General features: G+C 39.1%; 1 protein-coding gene and 1 long non-coding RNA gene across 2 annotated transcripts; both read right to left on the bottom strand.

Moving 5' to 3' along the window:
- Positions 1-16,147: 16,147 nt before the first annotated feature.
- LOC113069644 (uncharacterized) lies at positions 16,148-17,199 on the bottom strand. The gene is made up of 4 exons (XR_003279777.1): positions 17,094-17,199; positions 16,621-16,962; positions 16,383-16,508; positions 16,148-16,309 (listed from the first exon to the last, which is right to left on the bottom strand). It is a non-coding gene; the product is annotated as an uncharacterized LOC113069644 (long non-coding RNA).
- Positions 17,200-18,210: 1,011 nt separating this feature from the next.
- Positions 18,211-19,734, bottom strand: LOC113069642 (CD276 antigen homolog; the record flags this gene model as incomplete). The annotated part of the gene is made up of 3 exons (XM_026242804.1): positions 18,211-19,096; positions 19,187-19,290; positions 19,422-19,734. Coding segments are annotated over 3 exons (441 nt in total), but the record flags the coding sequence as incomplete, so codon positions are not given.
- Between the last annotated feature and the right edge of the window lie 2,127 nt (positions 19,735-21,861).

The following is a 21,861-nucleotide window of genomic DNA, read 5'->3' as shown; positions in this document are numbered from 1 at the left end:
TGTGGGTAATGAAGTACTTAGCCAAGACATCACGAATCAAAGGGATTTATCTCAAAACAAGATTAGTGCCCCATGAACCTTTGGCGTTTATATGAGCATATACTATCGCTTAGTACAGCCGTAGCTGGTTTTAAGTCTACCATGTATGGTCACGTTTTTATGGCTTTTACCCCAACTGTCAATGCAGAAATTGTATTGAATTTTTACTTCCCGCACCGGCTGTGGGCGGGACTGTGATGCTCTATACACCAAAATAAAAAAAAAACAGACCCTGTAGTAAAAAAATAAAAAAATAAATAAAAAATAATAATCGGTTTTATTCTAGCTTAAATCATTTTTTTTTAAATCAGCTCTTCTCAAAATTTTAATGTGCTCCCTCAGGTTATCAAAAATTTCTGTGAGTGTTAGTCATTCCTTGTTTTTTCCTATGTCTTCCTTAGCCTCCACAAATCCCCTCTAAGGATTGCTATTTTCTACACCCGTATGTTTTCCTTTGGCTGAACGTATGTTTTAACCTTGGCTCTATCTTTACAAAGCAATCAGCACCTATGCTGCAAATAATGGAAGCCATATCCTTGAGCTTCCTCCCCACAACTCCTGCCAAAGCTATTTCTAGCATCCACATCATGATCAAACTTCTCCCACTCCGTCCTTGCCACTTCACCAGGCGAATTCATGAATTCCTTTCTGACCTCTCCTAATCCTAATCCAACCTTTTTTTTTTTTTACAGTAACACAAATAGTTCCCTGGTAATGAGTTAGTTTTATTATAGAGTAATTCAGTTACTAACTCAGTTACTTTTTGGAACAAGTAGTGAGTAACTATAACTAATTACTTTTTTAAAGTAACGTTCCCAACACTGCCTCTGACACATCAGTGATGCTGTTCCTGCTCCCATCTTCATCATGTGCCTGGAGATTCTGGGGATTCTGGGGATTCTGGTTTGCTTCCTGCCCCAGCCTCTCCTCTGTCTCACCAGGTTTCCCTGTGCATTGCACGATATGTTCAGGTTGCAAGCACTTCATCTTTGACTGATGTATCTTTGAGTGTACTGTTTGAGTGCATGCATTACTCTGGGATATTGGTTTGTTTGAACTCAGAGGGAGTGTCAGCCACATTAAAAAAGTTAACAGCTTAAGTCATTTGTGGATTAATGCGTATTAGAGATGCGAACCGTTTAAAATGATTCAGTTCGATATGGTGAACTTAATGATTCGTTTGTGAACCGGATATCCAGACTGCTTTGATTTGAACTCTCTCTCACACAGAAACAGAAGAGAAGACAATGCTGTATAAAGTCGTCGTTTTTGCTATTTTTGGACCAAAATGTATTTTCGATGCTTCAAGAAATTCTAACGGACCCTCTGATGTCACATGGACTACTTTGATGATGTTTTTCTTACCTTTCTGGACATGGACAGTAGACCGTACACACAGCTTCAATGGAGGGACTGAGAGCTCTCGGACTAAATCTAAAATATCTTAAACTGTGTTCCAAAGATAAAAGGAGGTCTTACATGTTTGGAACAGCATAAGGGTGAGTTATTAATGACATAATTTTCATTTTTGGGTGAACTAACCCTTTAATTGAGCAGACACAACTTTTTATAAAATTGTAGACATAAATGGAAGATTTGAAATGGGCCTTTAATTTTCCATTGCACTAGGATCTAGTTGTGGTTTCTTAATAAAAGCCAGCTTGAATGGTTTTGGGACGTGATGTAAATATAACTAAGAGTTAATAATGTTGAGAATCGGTTCTTCTGCTACAGGTAACAACTCTTTCAGTGATTTAGTGGATACAGGATCTAATAAATATGTTGTTGGTTTAGATACATTGTTTGTCACAATCTCGGTGGGGTCTTAGGCTTTTATTGCCCTAGAGCAGGGGTGGGCAACAGTTTTAGTCTGAGGGCCACGGTTACTTTGGCAAAGTAAACGGAGGGCCACACTTTGGACAATTGCAATTAAACATAGTTACATGATTAAATGGTACAAATTAATGCAATGCAAATATGTATAAGGCTACTCTACAGTTACTTTGATAGCCTATTTCAAGGCCGGATACTTATTTTTGCTAGGCCTGTCTGACCTAGGCTACTCTAAGGTTACAATAACTGGATTTACTTTCAAGGATTCATTTCCTACACTACCCTGCATATTGTTCAACTGTCATTCATACCAGCTGTAGCTTTTCAAGATAGAAAACTATTAACAAAACTGCAAAAAGTTACATTAACATACAGACTTCAGGCAATCTGGCTTGGAATTATCAAATTTAATTGAGGCTATATATCACAGGGAGACCTTCATCACTGAATGAAAAACATATTCAGTTTTCAGTTGTGATTATTATTTTTTTTGTAATTTCTTTCACATATTTTGTTAAAATCTTTTATAAAATAGAACACAATTTAAGTGCAGATCAACTTCATCACACGTATGTTTGCTTGAAAGATATAAAGGGCCTATATAGGCCTATGCATCTCACAAAATTTAAATTTGATTTAGCTGTATCATCACTATCTACGGGACATGCATAAGAACAACATGGCAACATGAAACTGAACAATGTTGTAAAAATAACATCATCAATCAAGGGTAACTTAATGGAACTTTTGCTAGGCCTACTTTAGAAAAATGTATTTCGGCCTATGCAACTGAGATGAAGAGCTTTTTGTCGGTGTTTTGTAACTCAATGTGAACAATTGAGACGGTCGCCTTTCTTTACTAAGTCTCCGAAATCTGGGGTTGTGTTCGACGTTGAGATGCGCAACACGGACGACAGGTGTGTGTCGGTTAGTCGTGATCTGTAGCGTGACTTGTTAAAGTTCATTACAGAGAAAGTCTGCTCGCATACATACGTGGACCTGAATAAAACGAGCATCCTTGGCGCATGCCTCCGCATGTTAGGAAACTTGCCCTCGTTCAATGCACCATAAAACCTGTCCAAAGATGACGAGGGGAATTTCTCCTTGAGAGTGGGATCGCACTGCATGTCAATCAACTCAAGCTGAGCTTCCGGAGGTGCTTGGTCACTGTCAAAGGAAAAGGGGGCGGACACCAGCTCCATCTCTTTTTCAATTTTTCCGAAATCAGAGAAACGCCTGTTAAATTCAGTGTGCAGATCCTCGAGTGTAGTGGTGTATTTGACAGTGAGTCGGGATGGCACATGCTTCATTGTGGCGAGAGTTGGGAAATGTGTAAAGCTCTTGTTTGTCATTTGTCGGGAAAACAGGGTCAGCTTTGCTCTGAATGCTCGCACGTAGGAATACAGTTCGTGCACGAACACATCCTTCCCCTGCAGCTTCCGATTGAGGTCATTCAAATGGCCCATTAAATCCACAGCAAATGCAAAGTCAAGCATCCAATCAGAATCTTCAAGTTCTGGAAAGTCACCAGCCTTCCCGACATTCTCCAGAAACACCTTTATCTGATCTCTCAGGTCCCACACACGGCGTAGCACTGTGCCCAGGCTCAGCCAGCGGACGCTTGAGTGGTATGGGACATCAGTGTGTTCTGCCTCACTCTCCTCCAACAACTGGATAAACTGGCGGTGGTTAAGCGCCCGGGCCCTGATGAAATTGACAAGTTTCACCACAGTTTTGGTGACATGATCAAGCTTTAACACAGACTTAGACAAGGCCTCCTGATGAATGATGCAGTGCAAGAAAATCAGAGTTGAGTTGGGGTCATCCTCTCTCACCCTGTCCTGTATCCTACGCAATAGCCCAGTGTTCTTCCCGGTGAGGTTTGGACAGCCATCAGTGGTCACGTTCAGTAACTTCGCCCACGGTAGGTTCATTCTCTGCATGCATCCTGACACTGCATCATAGAGGTCTGAACCCCTTGTCGTCCCCTTCATTGATTCCATCGCAAGAAACTTCTCCACTATTTCAAATGTGTCAGTAATACCTCTGATGAATACAAGCAGCTGGGCAGTGTCTTTAATATCAGTGCTCTCATCCAGCGCTATTGAAAAGTATGTGAAATCGGTGGCCCTTTTTAGCAATGCAGATGTCAGCTCATCATCAATTACCTCGATGCGACGAGTAACTGTACGGCGAGACAGGCTCACATTTTCGAACTGACTTTTGCTGTCAGGGCACAGCACGCTAGCTGCCTCTACCATACAGTCTTTTACAAACTCACCATCTGAAAATGGTTTGCTGTGTTTGGCGATTTTGTGTGACACCATATAGCTCACTTTTGTTGCTGACTCCTGGACATTAGATTGCTTGGTAAAAATATTCTGCCTGGCAGTTAAGTTGGAGAACAATCTCGTGGCTTTTTCTTCCCTCTCCTTTGCGGAGAAATTCACGGCATAATTAGCATGTTTAGCATTGAAGTGCCTGCTAATATTATATTCTTTAAAGACAGCGACGCTCTCCTGACATATCAGACAAATCACCTTTGAGCCGACGTTCGTGACGAAATATTTTGACGTCCATTCTTTATTGAATGCTCGACATTCAGAGTCAACTTTTCTCTTTTTTACTGCACTCATTTTGACATTTTTTTTTATGCCGCCGGCCGTTTAGAATTTGTTACTTTGAGGAGTGAAGAAGAGAAGTAAAGGCGCAAATTGTAATTTCACACAGCGACATCTGTTGGATTGTTTTTAACCCCTTTCACGTCACAGATTATTGTTGTTCAAAATTCATTACTCGTCAAAATATCACACTATTACTTCTGGACAATCTGAGCATCATTTTAGAAACTTCAGAAAGGTTTAAGACTCCAGCTTCGATATTTGACCACTGTTTATGATTAAACTGGTTTGCAGTGACATTAATTTCTTAATTTATGCTAGGAGTGCAAAATAATTAATCTGTAACGATCGTTATTTTGAATAGAAATCATTATACTCACACAACATTTATTCTCGTCTTCTCCGGTTTATTTGTGTTCAAATACATAAAAATACAGCATCCGCCAGGCCTATTAGTCCAATGGTGCGCATATTTGGAGAAATAATGATTAGTTATCATGTTAGTAAAATATTTTGTCATACAGAAAAACATTTTTATTCATTTTTCACTGAATTATGCAATCTGAAGAGCTCAAACAGCGAACGCAGCCAGATGTGTCTCCTCTTCCTGATTTGCGTCAGACCCGTCAATCATCTCACTTCACGTGGTTCATCATGCGTGATAACTAAGCTAAAGTGACATTTCTTCACTGAAACAAGAAGCTAATAAATGCACAATTTAAGTATTTGTACGATTATGTGTTTTGTGTGTGATTTTCATGCGATTTGGGGTTTTCATATAAATAATGAATGTCCAAATTGCGAGTGCATCGAGCGCATCGCGGGGGCCGGATTGAAGCAATATGCAGGCCGGATCCGGCCCCCGGGCCGTATATTGCCCATGTATACCCTAGAGCACCTGGCTTTTTGTTTTGATGGCTCGCCAGGTGTGTCAGTCCGTAAGCAATTGTGTCAGTCCTTAAGCATTGTTAGAAGCGCTAATCTTCTCCTTGCCTTCCGAGTTTTTTGACCCTGCTTAATTCATTTGTTTTTTCCCTGTCTTGTCAGTATGGTGTCGCTGTTTTTGACCTTTCTGTCTGCCTGGCACCTCTAGGACTCTGGGGAGCTTTTTGTCTGTGTTGTATCTCTTGCTTGCTGAGGCCAGCATCCACTAAACAGCCGATTCTACTCACCCCTCTCCCGGTCTTGACGTTAGCTGTCGGCGGGCTCGTCACTTCCCCTCGCTGCTGTCTGGCAGATTCCAGGTTAAGTTTCCCCGCTGGTCTTCCTCACAGAGTGCTGGCGGTCTTGTTATCCTTCTGACTAGTCCTCAGCATAAATAAACTCTTTATTCATTCATCTGCTGTTGAATCCTGGTCTTGTTTTCACATTGATACATTTATTTAGCTCTTCCTGTCCTATAGTTGTAAAGTGCTGCAGTTTATCTTTGAGTGCAATGGATGGCACTGAAGTATTAGATGCTGTAGAATCTACATTTGTTATTGTATTTCTGATATTATCTATTTTATTAGTGCAGAAATTCATAAAGTCATTACTATTAAACATTGATGGCATATTAGAATCAGCTGGTGTCTCGTTATTCGTTAATCTAACCTTCTGTTCTAAATAAAAACCTTGGATTTTTTTGGTTATTTTCAATGAGTTTGTGGATATTCTCGGCCCTGGCAGTTTTTAGAGCCTGTCTATAGCTGGACATACTGTTTTTCCACGGAATTCTAAAAGCTTTCAGGTTAGTTTTTCTCCATTTGCACCAAGGACCTTCCTCTCTGGGTGGCTTCTCACAAGTTAGCCCCCATTTTCATGGGGCCATATCAGATCACCAAGGTATTGAGTCCTGTGGCGGTAAAGTTCAAGTTACCTCCCATACTTGGTCGGGTACACCCAGTCTTTCATGTTTCTCGGGTCAAGCCTGTGTTTCATTCTCGCCTTAACCCATCTGCTACTAACCCTCCCCCTCCCCCTCCCCCTCCCCGTCTAGTGGATGGTTCCTCAGCCTTCACTGTCAGGAGGTTGTTGGATGTCAGACATCGAGGTCAGGGATTTCAGTATCTGGTGGACTGGGAGGGATATGGTCCGGATGAGAGGAGTTGGGTCCCAGCTCGGGATATTCTGGATCGGTCGCTGATCGAGGACTTCAACCGGCAGCATGGTGGTACCTTCCCTGGCCAGGGGGCGCTCCTGGGGAGGGGGGTAATGTCACGTCCCTGGGCTGATCTGTCTGTTTTTCCCTATAGTGTGTGTTGTTGTTTACACTTACCATGTGCTTCTGTGTCACCGTGGTGCCCGTCTCCGCCCTATTGTTTCATTATTATATTGTTATTGGTCACCATCACCTGCTCTGCATCATCACAATCACTCCTTCTCTATTTAGTCTCCTCATGTGTGCTGTCTGTTGTCAGATCATCGTGTTGATCTTGTTCATGTCTCAGCCTTGTCCTCACCTCTTGTTTAGCCTGCACAGAGATCATGCCCGTTTTGTTTTCATCCTCTAGTTTTGTTTTTTCCCTCTTCCTCCTGCTTTCAGGCAGCGCTATTCTTCAGCCTCCCAGGCTCGCGATAACCGACCGCTGTAACTCTTCTTCTTCACCGCGCTGCAGCGAGCCACCAGTTCCCCACCTCAACAGCGCCCCCGCCTCCCTGTCAGTTTATCTGGGCATTGCATCAGTGGATTTCCAAGTGGAATTCGTCCAGGAGGCTCTTTTGGATCTGCTCCAGACTGCCCTGTTCCTGGATTGTTTTTGTTTGTTAATTTTTATTTTTTCAGTCCTTTGAAATTAAAGCCCATATAATATACTAATATCTGCACCTGCAACTGAGTCCCAGTCTCGCTTTGACAGAGTGAGTATTACTGTTAAACCATGGCACAGTACGCTTTTCTCTAAACTTTTTCAATTTGATGGGGACAACAGCTTTTAATGTATTAGAGAAAATAGTGCCCATGTTGCCAGTTATTTCGTCTAGTTCATGTGTATTTATGGGTACACATAGCAGTTGAGATAAATCAGGCAGGTTATTTGTGAATTTGTCTTTGGTGACTGGATCAATTGTTCTGCCCAGATGCTGGTAATGCTGAGCCATAGAGTTAATATCAGTGATACGCAGCATGCATGATACAAGGAAATGATTGGTAACAACATCACTTTGAGGTACGACATCTATATCAGTAAGATCGATTCCATGCAATATAATTAAATCTAGTGTATGATTAAAATGATGAGTGGGCCCAGTGACATTTTGCTTGACTCCAAAGGAGTTTATTAGGTCAGTAAACGCAATTCCTAATGCATCATTTGTATTATCAACGTGAATATTACAATCTCCGACAATTAGCACTTTATCAAATGTAACCAAAAGATCTGAGAGGAAATCTGCAATTTTAAGAATTCTGTATACGCCCTGTCTTTGAGTGTTACTAACCTGTTGTCCATGGTGAAATAAGCTAGCTAGCTGCAGGCTAGTGTTAGCCTACATTTCATCAACATTCATCAACAGCCATTCGAACTCTGGCTGGAGGACCCTTCCCAATCCAGCCCCTTGACTCTCTTCTACTTTGCTTCCTGTCAGCTCTAAACTATCTAACTATCACAACAAATAAAGGCAAAAATTATAATGATTAAAAATAAAAGTTTGAAAACATATAATGTTTACAATCAAGCATTTATATTAATTTGTATTTGCATTTGTATTGTGTTTATTTAGAGAATATGGGTTGGCACACAACAAACAAACAAAAGCCCGTATGGCATGTGCCATTGGTCATAGATTTTTATCACGAGGGACTGAATACAAAGTGAAGAGTTACATTCAACACTGAAATGCCGAGGCTTATGTAAAGATTTTTTTTTTTTTTTTTACTTTAAAGTACAAAAGCTTGTTTTTATTTTTATTTTATTTATTTTTTTTGATAAAAGGATGTGTTCAAGTAAATAAGAAAAATCCAGGGTGCCATATATTCATATTCAAAAGGTTATAGGTTGCAGATTTAATGCTATCATTTATATATCATTAAATATATTATTTCAAATAATAATAACAACAATCAGTGGCAGTTTGGTCGATATGTCATTAAGACCACTAGATGGCCAGATTCTACAAGACCAGTAATAACCAAAGCAGCCTAAACAGGAACTAAACACAAGAAGGACGTAAAAAGATGTGATGTGATGTGGTCACATTAAATTTGTCTCTGATAATCAAATCTTTAAATTGACATTATAAGTTGGACAAGATGAGAAAGACGACTTTAAGAGAGTCATTTAAAAATTATTATTTATTAGGATTTAAAATGTATGCAAGAACAAATTATAGTCCAATTAATGCACACAGAGTGTATAAGACTTTCAGTGCACAAAACTATTATATATATAGGTGAAGGTGAAGAAAATGTACGAGGTACAATCTTGCTAGCACATCCTGTCCTAAGGTGAGACTTTTGTGGTTTCTTATTTGCACATAGTGCAAAGCGAAACACTTTATTTAAAGCAAACTATTCCAAGCTAACTTATTAATAACCGAGCACAAAATGTGCATTACGAAAAAATTTAATAAATAAACTAAAATGCAGCACCATATTCAAGTGATTTTATTATCATTTCAAACACATAAAGTTGTCATGGTGATCAGATTGCAAAGGAATTTCCTGTAAAAGCAGCTCTGAATTTATTTTTGCTGCGATAACGTAGCATCGGACACGACTGGTTGAAAATGCATTACAAACATGTCTATACAATCTTTTACAAAATATGCTATTAAGCAGTATGAAATAATGGCTACTCATATTCTGTTCATAAAGAGGCATCTGTTGAGTGTTAAGCTAACTATGCAAGCATTATTATTCAGTAAACCCAAGAAAACTGTCAGTTATGTTCTTAAATGTATGTTGGGCTTCTGTTCTATGTAAATTGATCCCAGGGACCCTTATAGCTGAAGCTGGGACATATTTAATTTTTTTGCCAGTTGTCTGGACACCTCCCAAAAGAGACATCAGCTCAGCGTATCCAGGATCTATCAGTTAAGCTGCAGAAGGTCAGTTTCTTCGTCGTTGTGGGTGTTTGTTACTGCGACCAGCAACAAACATAAAAAAGCCAAAGGATGCTAAGAAAAAAAGAGAATCTCATCACACCATTGCAGTACATATAATGGTAACAAGGTAGAACTTCAACTCACCTATGAACCCAAATACCAGAACAACACTCATCAGAGCAAGTATGACAGTAACCATCTGCCACAATGTCGGCTCTGTGGGCTGCACTACTACAGTGTGATTCTGACACTCTGAAGGTTGAGTTGGGACTGTAAAGAAAATAAAAATATAAACCAATGCTGGTGTGTTTGTATATTAGAGTAAGCAATTGCTTTTTTGGAGGAAACAGGTGAAGTATCACTCACCAGTGATCGGTGTGATCCATGGGGTCTGGACAAGTCTGATGCCGTTGCTGAATTTTGCAGTTCTGTCTATTTTTGTACAGTAATAATCTCCTAACTCATGAATACTGACATTATTTATGAACAGATTGTGTTTTGGCTGCACTGAATATTTCTGTCTGAATGTCTCATTGAAGTAAAATGTTGCTGCTGGGTTTGAAAAGGAGCGTAATATCAGGATCGGAGGATGTTTTGATTTTATTATCAACCATGTCACCTCATTTAAATCAAGATCACAGTTTATGGTCACATTTTTACCCAAATCTGTTATATGATCTGTTGAAATCTCTGCAACTTGACACCATGTTAGTAGATCTGTGAGAAAAAAAAAAAAAATAATAATTAGGAGTATTTAAATGAAAATTACTCAAATGTTAACAAAAATCCATTTACTCATAACACATATGCATGTGAAAAGGTTTTCGTAAATGCCACTCACAGAGCTGAAGCGGGAAGATCTTCAACATGATGCAGTCGTGCTTCACACTGTCTTCTCTTGAGATGAAACTGATACAAGAGAGGTGTTTAGGCCACGACAAGCAGAGGAAGTCAGAGATATCAGTATAAAAATAACTATCCCTGGCAGCATGGCTCTCTAAAGAACCTCTCAGTTATTTTTGTGAAGTGACGAACCAAACAAGAAATTAAAGAAACTTCTGTGAAGTGGAAAAGCTTTCACTGGGCTGGTACGTGTTACACAGGGATATTATGATAGTAAGAGGAAGACCATGGGAAGCACAGTTTCTTCAGATAAGATTAGAGTGGGACAGAACATTATTCCTGCCTGTTATTGGGTCAGTTCGTTTATGGGGTCAACTTTCGAGACTGTTTAATAATAAATGGTATGTTTTATCATGGGTGACCAGCTGACACACGTGGGTTTAAGGTCAGTTTGCCTCTTTCCAATACAAACAGCATCTGGAGGAAATGTAAAATAGTTTGCAATCATCCCAAGCGTACTTGGCTACTGTCCACCACTGGAGAGATATAGTCACTGAATGGATATTATGCCAAAGAAGCAACAATGATCCACAGTTTATCCAACATAGTCACATGTAAAAAAAAAAAGCGACCCAAAAACAATCTGCCTTTACTAGTGCATATAGTTGAGTAGTGAATTAGCAAAGTAACCAGTCTTAGTGTTAACACATGACATGCGAGTTAGAGTTTTTTAATGTAACTAATAAGAGAACTTTCTTCTCCTGCATCCTATTTTGTCATGCGTTCCGTAGCTGAAAGATTTGTTTGAGCTGCGTGGCCCTCTACTGTATAGACAGGTAATTACATTTCCTTCAGTTTAATGCTTATTCATTTCACTTTTGGTGTGAAGGGCTTTTGCATTTGCCAAAATTTTCATCTCCAAATCTCCATTTCCTTTGCTGACCCCACTTCCCTTCTCTCCACCATAATTTTTTTCCCATAAAAATAACGTTAAAAAAAATAAAATATATTAATATTTTACTATTAAGGCAATATCATAACATCACCCAGATGAATCATATTGCATAAAGTTATAGTGCTTTAAAAAACACACACAATACAATCCACAATCCGCATTCATAGCTGTATTTATTTGTTCTTTTACTTTCAGATTTTTCATAATTATTATTTAACAACAGTAGGTATTTCAATTGTAAGTAACATACAATGGCTAATAAGGCACACATCTGTAACTCTTTAGCAAAGTGCTACACAAAACAGAAGTGTTAACACTCCTCAGTGAACAGTATGTTTTAACATTTTCTGTGAGTATTGCAACAACGGAATATATGTACACAAGCAGCTCCATAAACTGCAGCATAAGTGCTCCCTCTACAGGGGTGCTTGAAAAGGCCATGCCCACCCTGCTCAAAACAGGAAATATAAAATTGCAAACTCAATATACATTTCATAAAATTAATAACACCATGAATAAAAAAAAAAAAAAAGAGAGAGCACTTCTCCATCACATACATTGTTAGTGTTATGAAGGAATGATTTAATTTGAGACAAAGTATAAAGTGTTTTTATAGTTTTAGTGTATGTGAGTGTGAAATTAGCTGCTGTGCCAAACTGAAATTTGTTGCTCCTGAGAACTGTGTGGAGAGTTTTGAGAAAGTGCCTCAAGTATTGTGAAATGTGTCCTTTTCCACATCCCATGAGGCCTGGGACTGGTTTGCATTAAAACATTTTCACAGTCTTTTGTGTATATATATATATATATATATATATATATATATATATATATATATATATATATATATATATATATATATATATATATAGTATGTCTCAAAATACTGTAACACAAGAACCAGAACTCATCATTGCCTTCTCCTCCACCACAGAAGGTAATCTATAATAGAGATTTTACATGTCAATGCTTGCTGGCATCTGCATGACTGAAGAAAAAGTTTTGATGGGTTCAGTAGATTTAATGAGGATGTGAACAACAACAAATTAATATCTACAGGACCATACAGACATTCCCAGGAAGCTGTGCAGATGATGTCGAGTCAAAGTAAGCGATGACTAAAATCCTTTAAAAACACGCTGTGACAGAGTTCTGTAAAACAATGTTACAGCATTTAGTTAGAGGCTGTCACTTAAAGGGATACTCCACCGTGTATTCATATTAAACTATGTTTTTCCCTTAACTAAGACGAGTTGATACATACCTCTCTCGTCTCAGTGCGTGCACTCAATCGCTTTGGCGCGCGGTGACACTTTGAAAGCACTTAGCTCAGCCCATTCATTCAATATGGGCCAAGCAGAGAAGCTACCAAACACCTCCACGTTTTCCCTATTTAAATACAGTTACTCGCGTAGTGTAACTCGACCTAGGACGGTAACACAAAACAAAACGTTGCGCTTTTCTAAGCGTGTAAAATGGATAACTATATTGTATGGCGGAATACCATGGCAAGTGCTTGTAAGCACTTCGTCTTGGCGCAGTAATATCTTCACTAGAGGGAGCGGGGGCCGGTGAGAGGATTTTTCACGAGTGAAGATATTACTGCGCCAAGACGAAGTGCTTACAAGCACTTGCCATGGTATTCCGCCATACAATATAGTTATCCATTTTACACGCTTAGAAAAGCGCAACGTTTTGTTTTGTGTTACCGTCCTAGGTCGAGTTACACTACGCGAGTAACTGTATTTAAATAGGGAAAACGTGGAGGTGTTTGGTAGCTTACTACAGCAGTAAATAATGGGCAGGAGGGCAAACTGGTGCTACAATCACAAGAAAGATGCAGACAGACAAGACCCCTTTGTTTTCAGTTGAATTTGAACTCTAAGGAAATGAAGTGAACCCCTATGCTCTATTATGCTGTGTTTGCCTAGGGACATGGTACTAGCAGCTTATAAAATCTCAACACCAACCCTTCGCAAGCATGTGTAGGTAAAGTAAATGCTTGCATCGTTGCATTCGTGGTTAAAATTAAGCTTTGACATTTTAGCCACAAAAGAATAGAAAAGAAATTAGCCAAAAAGACAGTGGTACAGGGTGTGTGATTATAGATGGTCTTTTGCAAAATATATTGATTTGACATTATCGGTATTTTGCCAAAAAACAAACCAAACACTTCTACAGAGTGTCGTGAAGTCAGACTAGTGTGCGCACATTTAGAGTGTGTTCTTTCAATGCGTGATTCAGTCTGTTAAAAAGCATTTAGAATGATAACAAAAGTGATGATATAGGGGCAGAAAATGTATATATTTATTTCATTTCATATAGTAAATCAATATCAAAAGAAAAATGACTTGTTTTTTTTTTCTCAAAAAATCAAAACATTTTTACTACAGTTAAATAAACAAGAATTTAATTAAGAGACTTGCGTTTTAGACACCATATTGCCTGTTTTTGCTCTCTGCATCTCTGAGCAACATGCTGGTGTTTCGTTCCTGAATGGCTCAACCATTTAAATTAAATTAAATTAAATTAAATTCATGCATTCAGCAGATGCTTTTATCCAAAGCGACTTACAGTGCATTCAGGCTATGCTCTACCAACTGAGCTACAGGAACACTATTTACATTTAAATAACTATTTAAATGATTTGATTCAATCGCAATCACTCACTTACAGTATTAACAGTGACTTGCAGACACCTACTGGTGGTTTTAATTGCATATTTTAAAGTGTTTTTTATATATATACACATTGCAAAGATGAATTTTGTTGACATTGATTTAATTTGACTGGTAACAACACAAATTACTTATTATTCTTAATAACTGATTCCTTTAATTAAAAACAACTAGTCTGAGATTAATAGGCCTATCCCAGGGGTGTCAAACTCAGTTCCTGGAGGTCCACAGTCCTAGAGAGTTTAGTTCTAACCCTGTTTCAACACACATAACATGTATTTTCAAATAAGCCTGAAAGATTAGACTAGCTGGATCAGGTGTGTTTAATTAGGGTTAGCATTTTTTTTGGAAAACTAATGTCCAGGGCTGTTTTTTTAGTCCCAGTCTGTCCCTGGTTAGGTCCTAGAGATGTGGTGACAACAGCTGCGCAGAGAGGGCCCAATTCAATTTTTTTTGTCATGGGGCCCAAAATTCCTGGCAGCACCCCTGTCCACACCATCTGCCAACTGAGACAGGATCTTATCATGACACTTATCATGAGTGCCTGGTCTGTGTTGGCTTGAGAAAGTAGGTTAATTAGGAGTGTTTTTTAGTTAATTAAAAGTTCTTATTTTTAATCACACTGGAAGTTTTCACACTTTTTCAAGGTCATATTGAAAATTCACGTTAAACATTTCAATGGCAATATACAACTTGGTTGTGCCATGGGCGTCCTGAGTTCGAACCCTGACTGGAGGACCCTTCCCAATCCAGCCCTTTGGCTCTCTTCTACTTTGCTTCCTGTCAGCTCTAAACTATCCTATCACAACAAATAAAGGCAAAAATTAAAATGATTAAAAATAAAAAAGTTTGAAAACATATAATGTTTACAATCAAGCATTTATATTAATTTGTATTTGCATTTGTATTGTGTTTATTTAGAGAATAGGGGTTGGCACACAACAAACAAACAAAAGCCTGTATGACGTGTCATTGGTCATAGATTTTTATCACGAGGGACTGAATACAAAGTGAAGAGTTACATTCAACACTGAAATGCCGAGGCTTATGTAAAGATTTTTTTTTTTTTTTTTTTTTACTTTAAAGTACAAAAGCTTGTTTTTATTTTTATTTTATTTATTTTTTTTGATAAAAGGATGTGTTCAAGTAAATAAGAAAAATCCAGGGTGCCATATATTCATATTCAAAAGGTTATAGGTTGCAGATTTAATGCTATCATTTATATATCATTAAATATATTATTTCAAATAATAATAACAACAATCAGTGGCAGTTTGGTCGATATGTCATTAAGACCACTAGATGGCCAGATTCTACAAGACCAGTAATAACCAAAGCAGCCTAAACAGGAACTAAACACAAGAAGGACGTAAAAAGATGTGATGTGATGTGGTCACATTAAATTTGTCTCTGATAATCAAATCTTTAAATTGACATTATAAGTTGGACAAGATGAGAAAGACGACTTTAAGAGAGTCATTTAAAAATTATTATTTATTAGGATTTAAAATGTATGCAAGAACAAATTATAGTCCAATTAATGCACACAGAGTGTATAAGACTTTCAGTGCACAAAACTATTATATATATAGGTGAAGGTGAAGAAAATGTACGAGGTACAATCTTGCTAGCACATCCTGTCCTAAGGTGAGACTTTTGTGGTTTCTTATTTGCATGAAGTGCAAAGCGAAACACTTTATTTAAAGCAAACTATTCCAAGCTAACTTATTAATAACCGAGCACAAAATGTGCATTACGAAAAAATTTAATAAATAAACTAAAATGCAGCACCATATTCAAGTGATTTTATTATCATTTCAAACACATAAAGTTGTCATGGTGATCAGATTGCAAAGGAATTTCCTGTAAAAGCAGCTCTGAATTTATTTTTGCTGCGATAACGTAGCATCGGACACGACTGGTTGAAAATGCATTACAAACATGTCTATACAATCTTTTACAAAATATGCTATTAAGCAGTATGAAATAATGGCTACTCATATTCTGTTCATAAAGAGGCATCTGTTGAGTGTTAAGCTAACTATGCAAGCATTATTATTCAGTAAACCCAAGAAAATTGTCAATTATATTCTAAAATGTATGTTGGGCTTCTGTTCTATGTAAATTGATCCCAGGGACCCCTATAGCTGAACATACTGGGACATATTTAATTTTTTTTCCAGTTGTCTGGACACCTCCCAAAAGAGACATCAGCTCAGCGTATCCAGGATCTATCAGTTAAGCTGCAGAAGGTCAGTTTCTTCGTCGTTGTGGGTGTTTGTTACTGCGACCAGCAACAAACATAAAAAAGCCAAAGGATGCTAAGAAAAAAAAGAGAATCTCATCACACCATTGCAGTACATATAATGGTAACAAGGTAGAACTTCAACTCACCTATGAACCCAAATACCAGAACAACACTCATCAGAGCAAGTATGACAGTAACCATCTGCCACTATGTCGGCTCTGTGGGCTGCACTACTACAGTGTGATTCTGACACTCTGAAGGTTGAGTTGGGACTGTAAAGAAAATAAAAATATAAACCAATGCTGGTGTGTTTGTATATTAGAGTAAGCAATTGCTTCTTTGAGCAACATATTGTTATGAGGAAACAGGTGAAGTATCACTCACCAGTGATCGGTGTGATCCATGGGGTCTGGACAAGTCGGCTGCCATTGCTGAATTTTGCAGATTTGACTATGTTTGTACAGTAATAAACTAACCCTATCTCATCAATGCTGACATTATTTATGAACAGATTATGTTTAGGCTGCACTGAATATTTCTGTCTGAATATATTATTGAAGTAAAATGTTGCTGCTAGGTTTGAAAAGGAGCGTAATATCAGAATTGGAGGATGTGTTGAATTTATTATCAACCATGTCACCTCATTTAAATCAAGATCACAGTTTATGGTCACATTTTGACCCAAATCTGTTAAAATCTCTGCAGCTTGACACCATGTTAGTAGATCTGTGATAAAAAAAATAAAAAAAATAATAATTAGGAGTATTTAAATGAAAATTACTAAAATGTTAACGATCAAAAATCCATTTACTCATAACACATATGCATATGAAAAGATTTTCATAAGTTCCACTCACAGAGCTGAAGCGGCAAGATCTTCAACATGATGCAGTCTTGCTTTACACTGCTCTTGAGATGAAACCGATATAAGAGAGGTGTTTAGGCCACAACAAGCAGAGGAAGTCAGAGACATCGGTATAAAAATAACTATCCCTGGCAGCATGGCTCTCTAAAGAACCTCTCAGTTATTTTTGTGAAGTGACGAACCAAACAAGAAATTAAAGAAACTTCTGTGAAGTGGAAAAGCTTTCACTGGGCTGGTACGTGTTACACAGGGATATTATGATAGTAAGAGGAAGACCATGGGAAGCACAGTTTCTTCAGATAAGATTAGAGTGGGACAGAACATTATTCCTGCCTGTTATTGGGTCAGTTCGTTTATGGGGTCAACTTTTGACACTGTCAATTTAATAATAAATGGTATGTTTTATCATGGGTGACCAGCTGACACACGTGGGTTTAAGGTCAGTTTGCCTCTTTCCAATACAAACAGCATCTGGAGGAAATGTAAAATATTTTGCAATCATCACAAGCGTACTTGGCTACTGTCCACCACTGGAGAGATATAGTCACTGAATGGATATTATGCCAAAGAAGCAACAATGATCCAGTTTACCCAACATAGTCACATAAAAAAAAGTGACCCAAAATGACTTTTTTTTTTTTAAACCATCTGCCTTTTCTAGTGCATATAGTTGAGTAGTGAATTAGCAAAGTGGTAACACATGACATGCGAGTTAGAGTTTTTTTAATGTTACTAATAAGAGAACTTTCTTCTCCTTTCTTCTATTTTTCATGCAATCCGTAGCTGAAAGATTTGTTTGAGCTGCGTGGCCCTCTACTGTATAGACAGGTAATTACGTTTCCTTCAGCCTAACGCTTATTCATTTCATTTTTTGGTGTAAAAGGGCTTTTGCATTTGCCAAAATTTTCATCTCTAAATCCCACTTCCCTTCTCTCCACCATAAAATGTTTTCAATAAAATAATGAAAAAAAAATAAAATATATGAATATTTTACTATTAAGGCAATATCATAACATCACCCAGATGCATCATATTGCATACATTTATAGTGCTTTAAAAAAACACACAATGCAATCCACATATACACCGATGACAATTCATAGCTGTATTTATTTGTTCTTTTTAATTTCAGATTTTTCATAATTATTATTTAACAACAGTAGGTATTTCAATTGTAAGTAACACACAATGGCTAATAAGGCACACATCTGTAACTCTTTAGCAAAGAGCTACACAAAACAGAAGTGTTAACACTCCTCAGTGAACAGTATGTTTTAACATTTTCTGTAGTGCAACAACGGAATATATGTACACAAGCAGCTCCATAAACTGCAGCATAAGTGCTCCCTCTACAGGGGTGCTTGAAAAGGTCATGCCCACCCTGCTCAAAACAGGAAATATAAAATTGCAAACCCAATATACATTTGATAAAATTAATAACACCATGGATATAAAAAAAAAAAAAAAAAAATAGAGAGCACTTCTCCGTCACATACATTGTTAGTGTTATGAAGGAATGATTTAATTTGAGACAAAGTATAAAGTGTTTTTATAGTTTTAGTGTATGTGAGTGTGAAATTAGCTGCTGTGCCAAACTGAAATTTGTTGCTCCTGAGAACTGTGTGGAGAGTTTTGAGAAAGTGCCTCAAGTATTGTGAAATGTGTCCTTTTCCACATCCCATGAGGCCTGGGACTGGTTTGCATTAAAACATTTTCACAGTCTTTTGTATATATATACACAAGAACCAGAACTCATGATTGTCTTCTACCTCCACCACAGAAGGTCCTCTATAGAGAGATTTTACTTGTCAATGCTTGCTGGCATTAGCATGACATGAAAAGGTTTTGATGGGTTCAGTAGATTTAATGAGGATGTGAACAACAACAAATTAATATCTACAGGACCATACAGACATTCCCAGGAAGCTGTGCAGATGACGTAGAGTTGAAGTGAGCGATGACAATAATCCCTTAAAAACACGCTGGGACAGAGTTCTGTAAAACAATGTCACAGCATTTAGTTAGAGGCTGTCACTCAATTACAATATGAAGTACATGTTAATTATGATTTATGAATGAACTTACAGTCAATGAAAATATAATGCCAAGGCACAGAACATAAATGATCATTATGATCACATCTGGTCTTGGTTTGGTTCCTTCATTGGGGAGTTGTATTGCTTTTCTCTCTGGAAGACAAAACAAGTATAAAAGATGGGAGAAAAACACAGTTAAACATGAGTGCATACGTTTATTATGTCTATGCAAAAGAAAAAAGCCTGAAATGTAAATATTTTGTCAACCATGTGGTTTTACAAACCTTTAGTCAAAAGTTCAACTTTTATTCTTCTGTTGTGTACTGATTCTTCTATGATGTAGCACCAGTATTCTCCTGCATCAGTGTGTTGAAGATTGTTGAGTTTGATGGAGAAGTTTCCTCTCAGATACTCCTCAGAGAAGCTTTCAACTCTGTTCTTGTACTCTGGATCCTGTCCTTCCACAGAGACTTGACCATTAATAATGAGATACACATTCTGTAACGACAGATAAAAGAGGAGGAAGCAATTGCAGGCAATCAGATGTTGTTTATTGATAAAGAGTGTCCAGAGTGTTGGCAATGGCAAGGAAGGTCTACGGTGGCGTGAGAAGAGCGGGATGGTGAAGTCAGCGGTGCAGGTGAAGGTGGTCAATGGTTGGAACCAGGAACAGACCGGAACACTGACACGCGGACGACAACACGAATCCAAACCAGCACACAAACACGGAGGACGGTAATCCAGCTAGTGCATGGAGACATAAGAGAGGATCTGACAACAGAGAGAGAGCGAGGTGAGTATAAGTAGCAGAGGTATGATGACGATCAGCTGGAGCGAGACAATCAACACCCAGGTGATGACAATCAACTAAACGAGCACATGGAGACAACGTAAGTACAAAAACAATAACAAAACATGACACGGAGGAAACACTGGATTTCCTACCGTGACAGTACCCTCTCCCCTAGGACGTCACCTGACGTTCCCAGCCTGCTTTACCTGTAGATTGTAATCATCTATAAGGTGGTGATCCAATATGTCCCGAGCAGGAACCCAGCTCCTCTCCTCCGGACCGTAACCTTCCCAATCCACCAAGTACTGAAAACCGCGTCCCCTCCGTCTAGAGTCCAGAATACGATTAACCAAATAGGTGGTTTCCCCATTAACGAGACGAGGCGGGGGGGGAACCGGAGCAGGCGGATTAAGACGGGAAGAAATCACCGATTTAATTTTGGAGACGTGGAACACGGGATGAATCCTCCTGTACGCCGGAGGAAGGCTAAGACGCACGGTAACCGGATTAATAATCTTGTTAATAGAAAACGGGCCAATAAATTTGGGAGCAAGTTTGTTAGAAACGGACCGCATAGGAATATTCTGGGTAGAAAGCCACACTCTTTGACCGACGACGTAACGGGGAGGCTTCGACCGGTGGCGATCGGCCTTAGCCTTGGTGCGCGACCTAGCCTGGAGCAGAGCTCTGCGAGCTCTGGTCCAGGTGCGGTGACACCTCTGGACTAATGCGTGTGCGGAGGGGACCGAAACCTCGGATTCCGTACTGACAAAATTAGGTGGTTGGTACCCTAAACTACACTTAAATGGAGACATGCCCGTAGATGACACTGGCAAAGAATTGTGTGCGTACTCCACAACTGAGAGTTGCTGACACCAGGACGAAGGATTATTGGAAACCAAACATCGCAAAACCCTCTCGACATCCTGATTGGCTCGTTCGGTTTGACCATTGCTCTGGGGATGGAACCCGGAAGAAAGACTAACAGTCGCTCCTAACAATTTACAAAATTCTCGCCAAAATTTGGACACAAATTGGGGACCCCTGTCAGAAACCACGTCTGTCGGGAGGCCATGTATGCGGAAGACGTGGTCAATGACAGCTACCGCTGTTTCCTTGGCTGAAGGTAATTTGGGCAAGGGAATAAAATGAGTCGCCTTCGAGAACCGGTCCACTACGGTTAAAATCACCGTATTGCCTTTAGAGGGCGGGAGGGCGGTGATAAAATCTAGCGAAATGTGGGACCAGGGTCTTGAAGGGACAGACAGCGGTAAGAGTAACCCATCTGGAGGTCGATTGGAAGTCTTACCAATAGCGCAAACTGAACAAGCCAAGACGAAATCGTGGACGTCACGAGCCATACCAGGCCACCAAAATCGTTGCTTGACCAGAAATCTAGTTCTACTAACCCCTGGGTGACAAGCAACACTGGAACAATGACCCCACTGGAGAACGTCTGACCGTAACCTCTCCGGCACAAACAATCGGTTCGGTGGGCAACGAGCCGGGGGCGTTACCCCTTCTAAGGCGGTCAACACCTTCGATTCGACCTCCCACCTGAGCGCGGAGATAATGATGGTCCCCGGTAAAATGGGCTCGGGAGTAGCAGTACGATCGGAACGCTCAAAAAGACGGGATAAAGCATCGGGTTTGATGTTTTTGGAACCCGGCCGGTAAGAAAGTGTAAAATCGAAACGACCGAAAAACAATGCCCACCGAGCCTGCCTGGAGTTAAGTCTTTTGGCGGTTCTAATGTATTCGAGGTTCTTATGGTCCGTCCATACAATGAAAGGTACACCCGACCCCTCAAGCCAGTGACGCCATTCTTCCAGTGCAAGTTTGACTGCCAACAACTCTCGATTGCCAATGTCATAATTAACTTCTGCAGGAGATAAACGGTGAGAATAATACGCGCACGGATGCACCTTTCC

The sequence above is a fragment of the Carassius auratus genome, unplaced genomic scaffold (genome assembly GCF_003368295.1).
Source record: "Carassius auratus strain Wakin unplaced genomic scaffold, ASM336829v1 scaf_tig00002013, whole genome shotgun sequence".
Lineage (NCBI taxonomy): Eukaryota > Metazoa > Chordata > Actinopteri > Cypriniformes > Cyprinidae > Carassius > Carassius auratus.
This window is presented reverse-complemented; position numbering and strand designations above follow the sequence as displayed.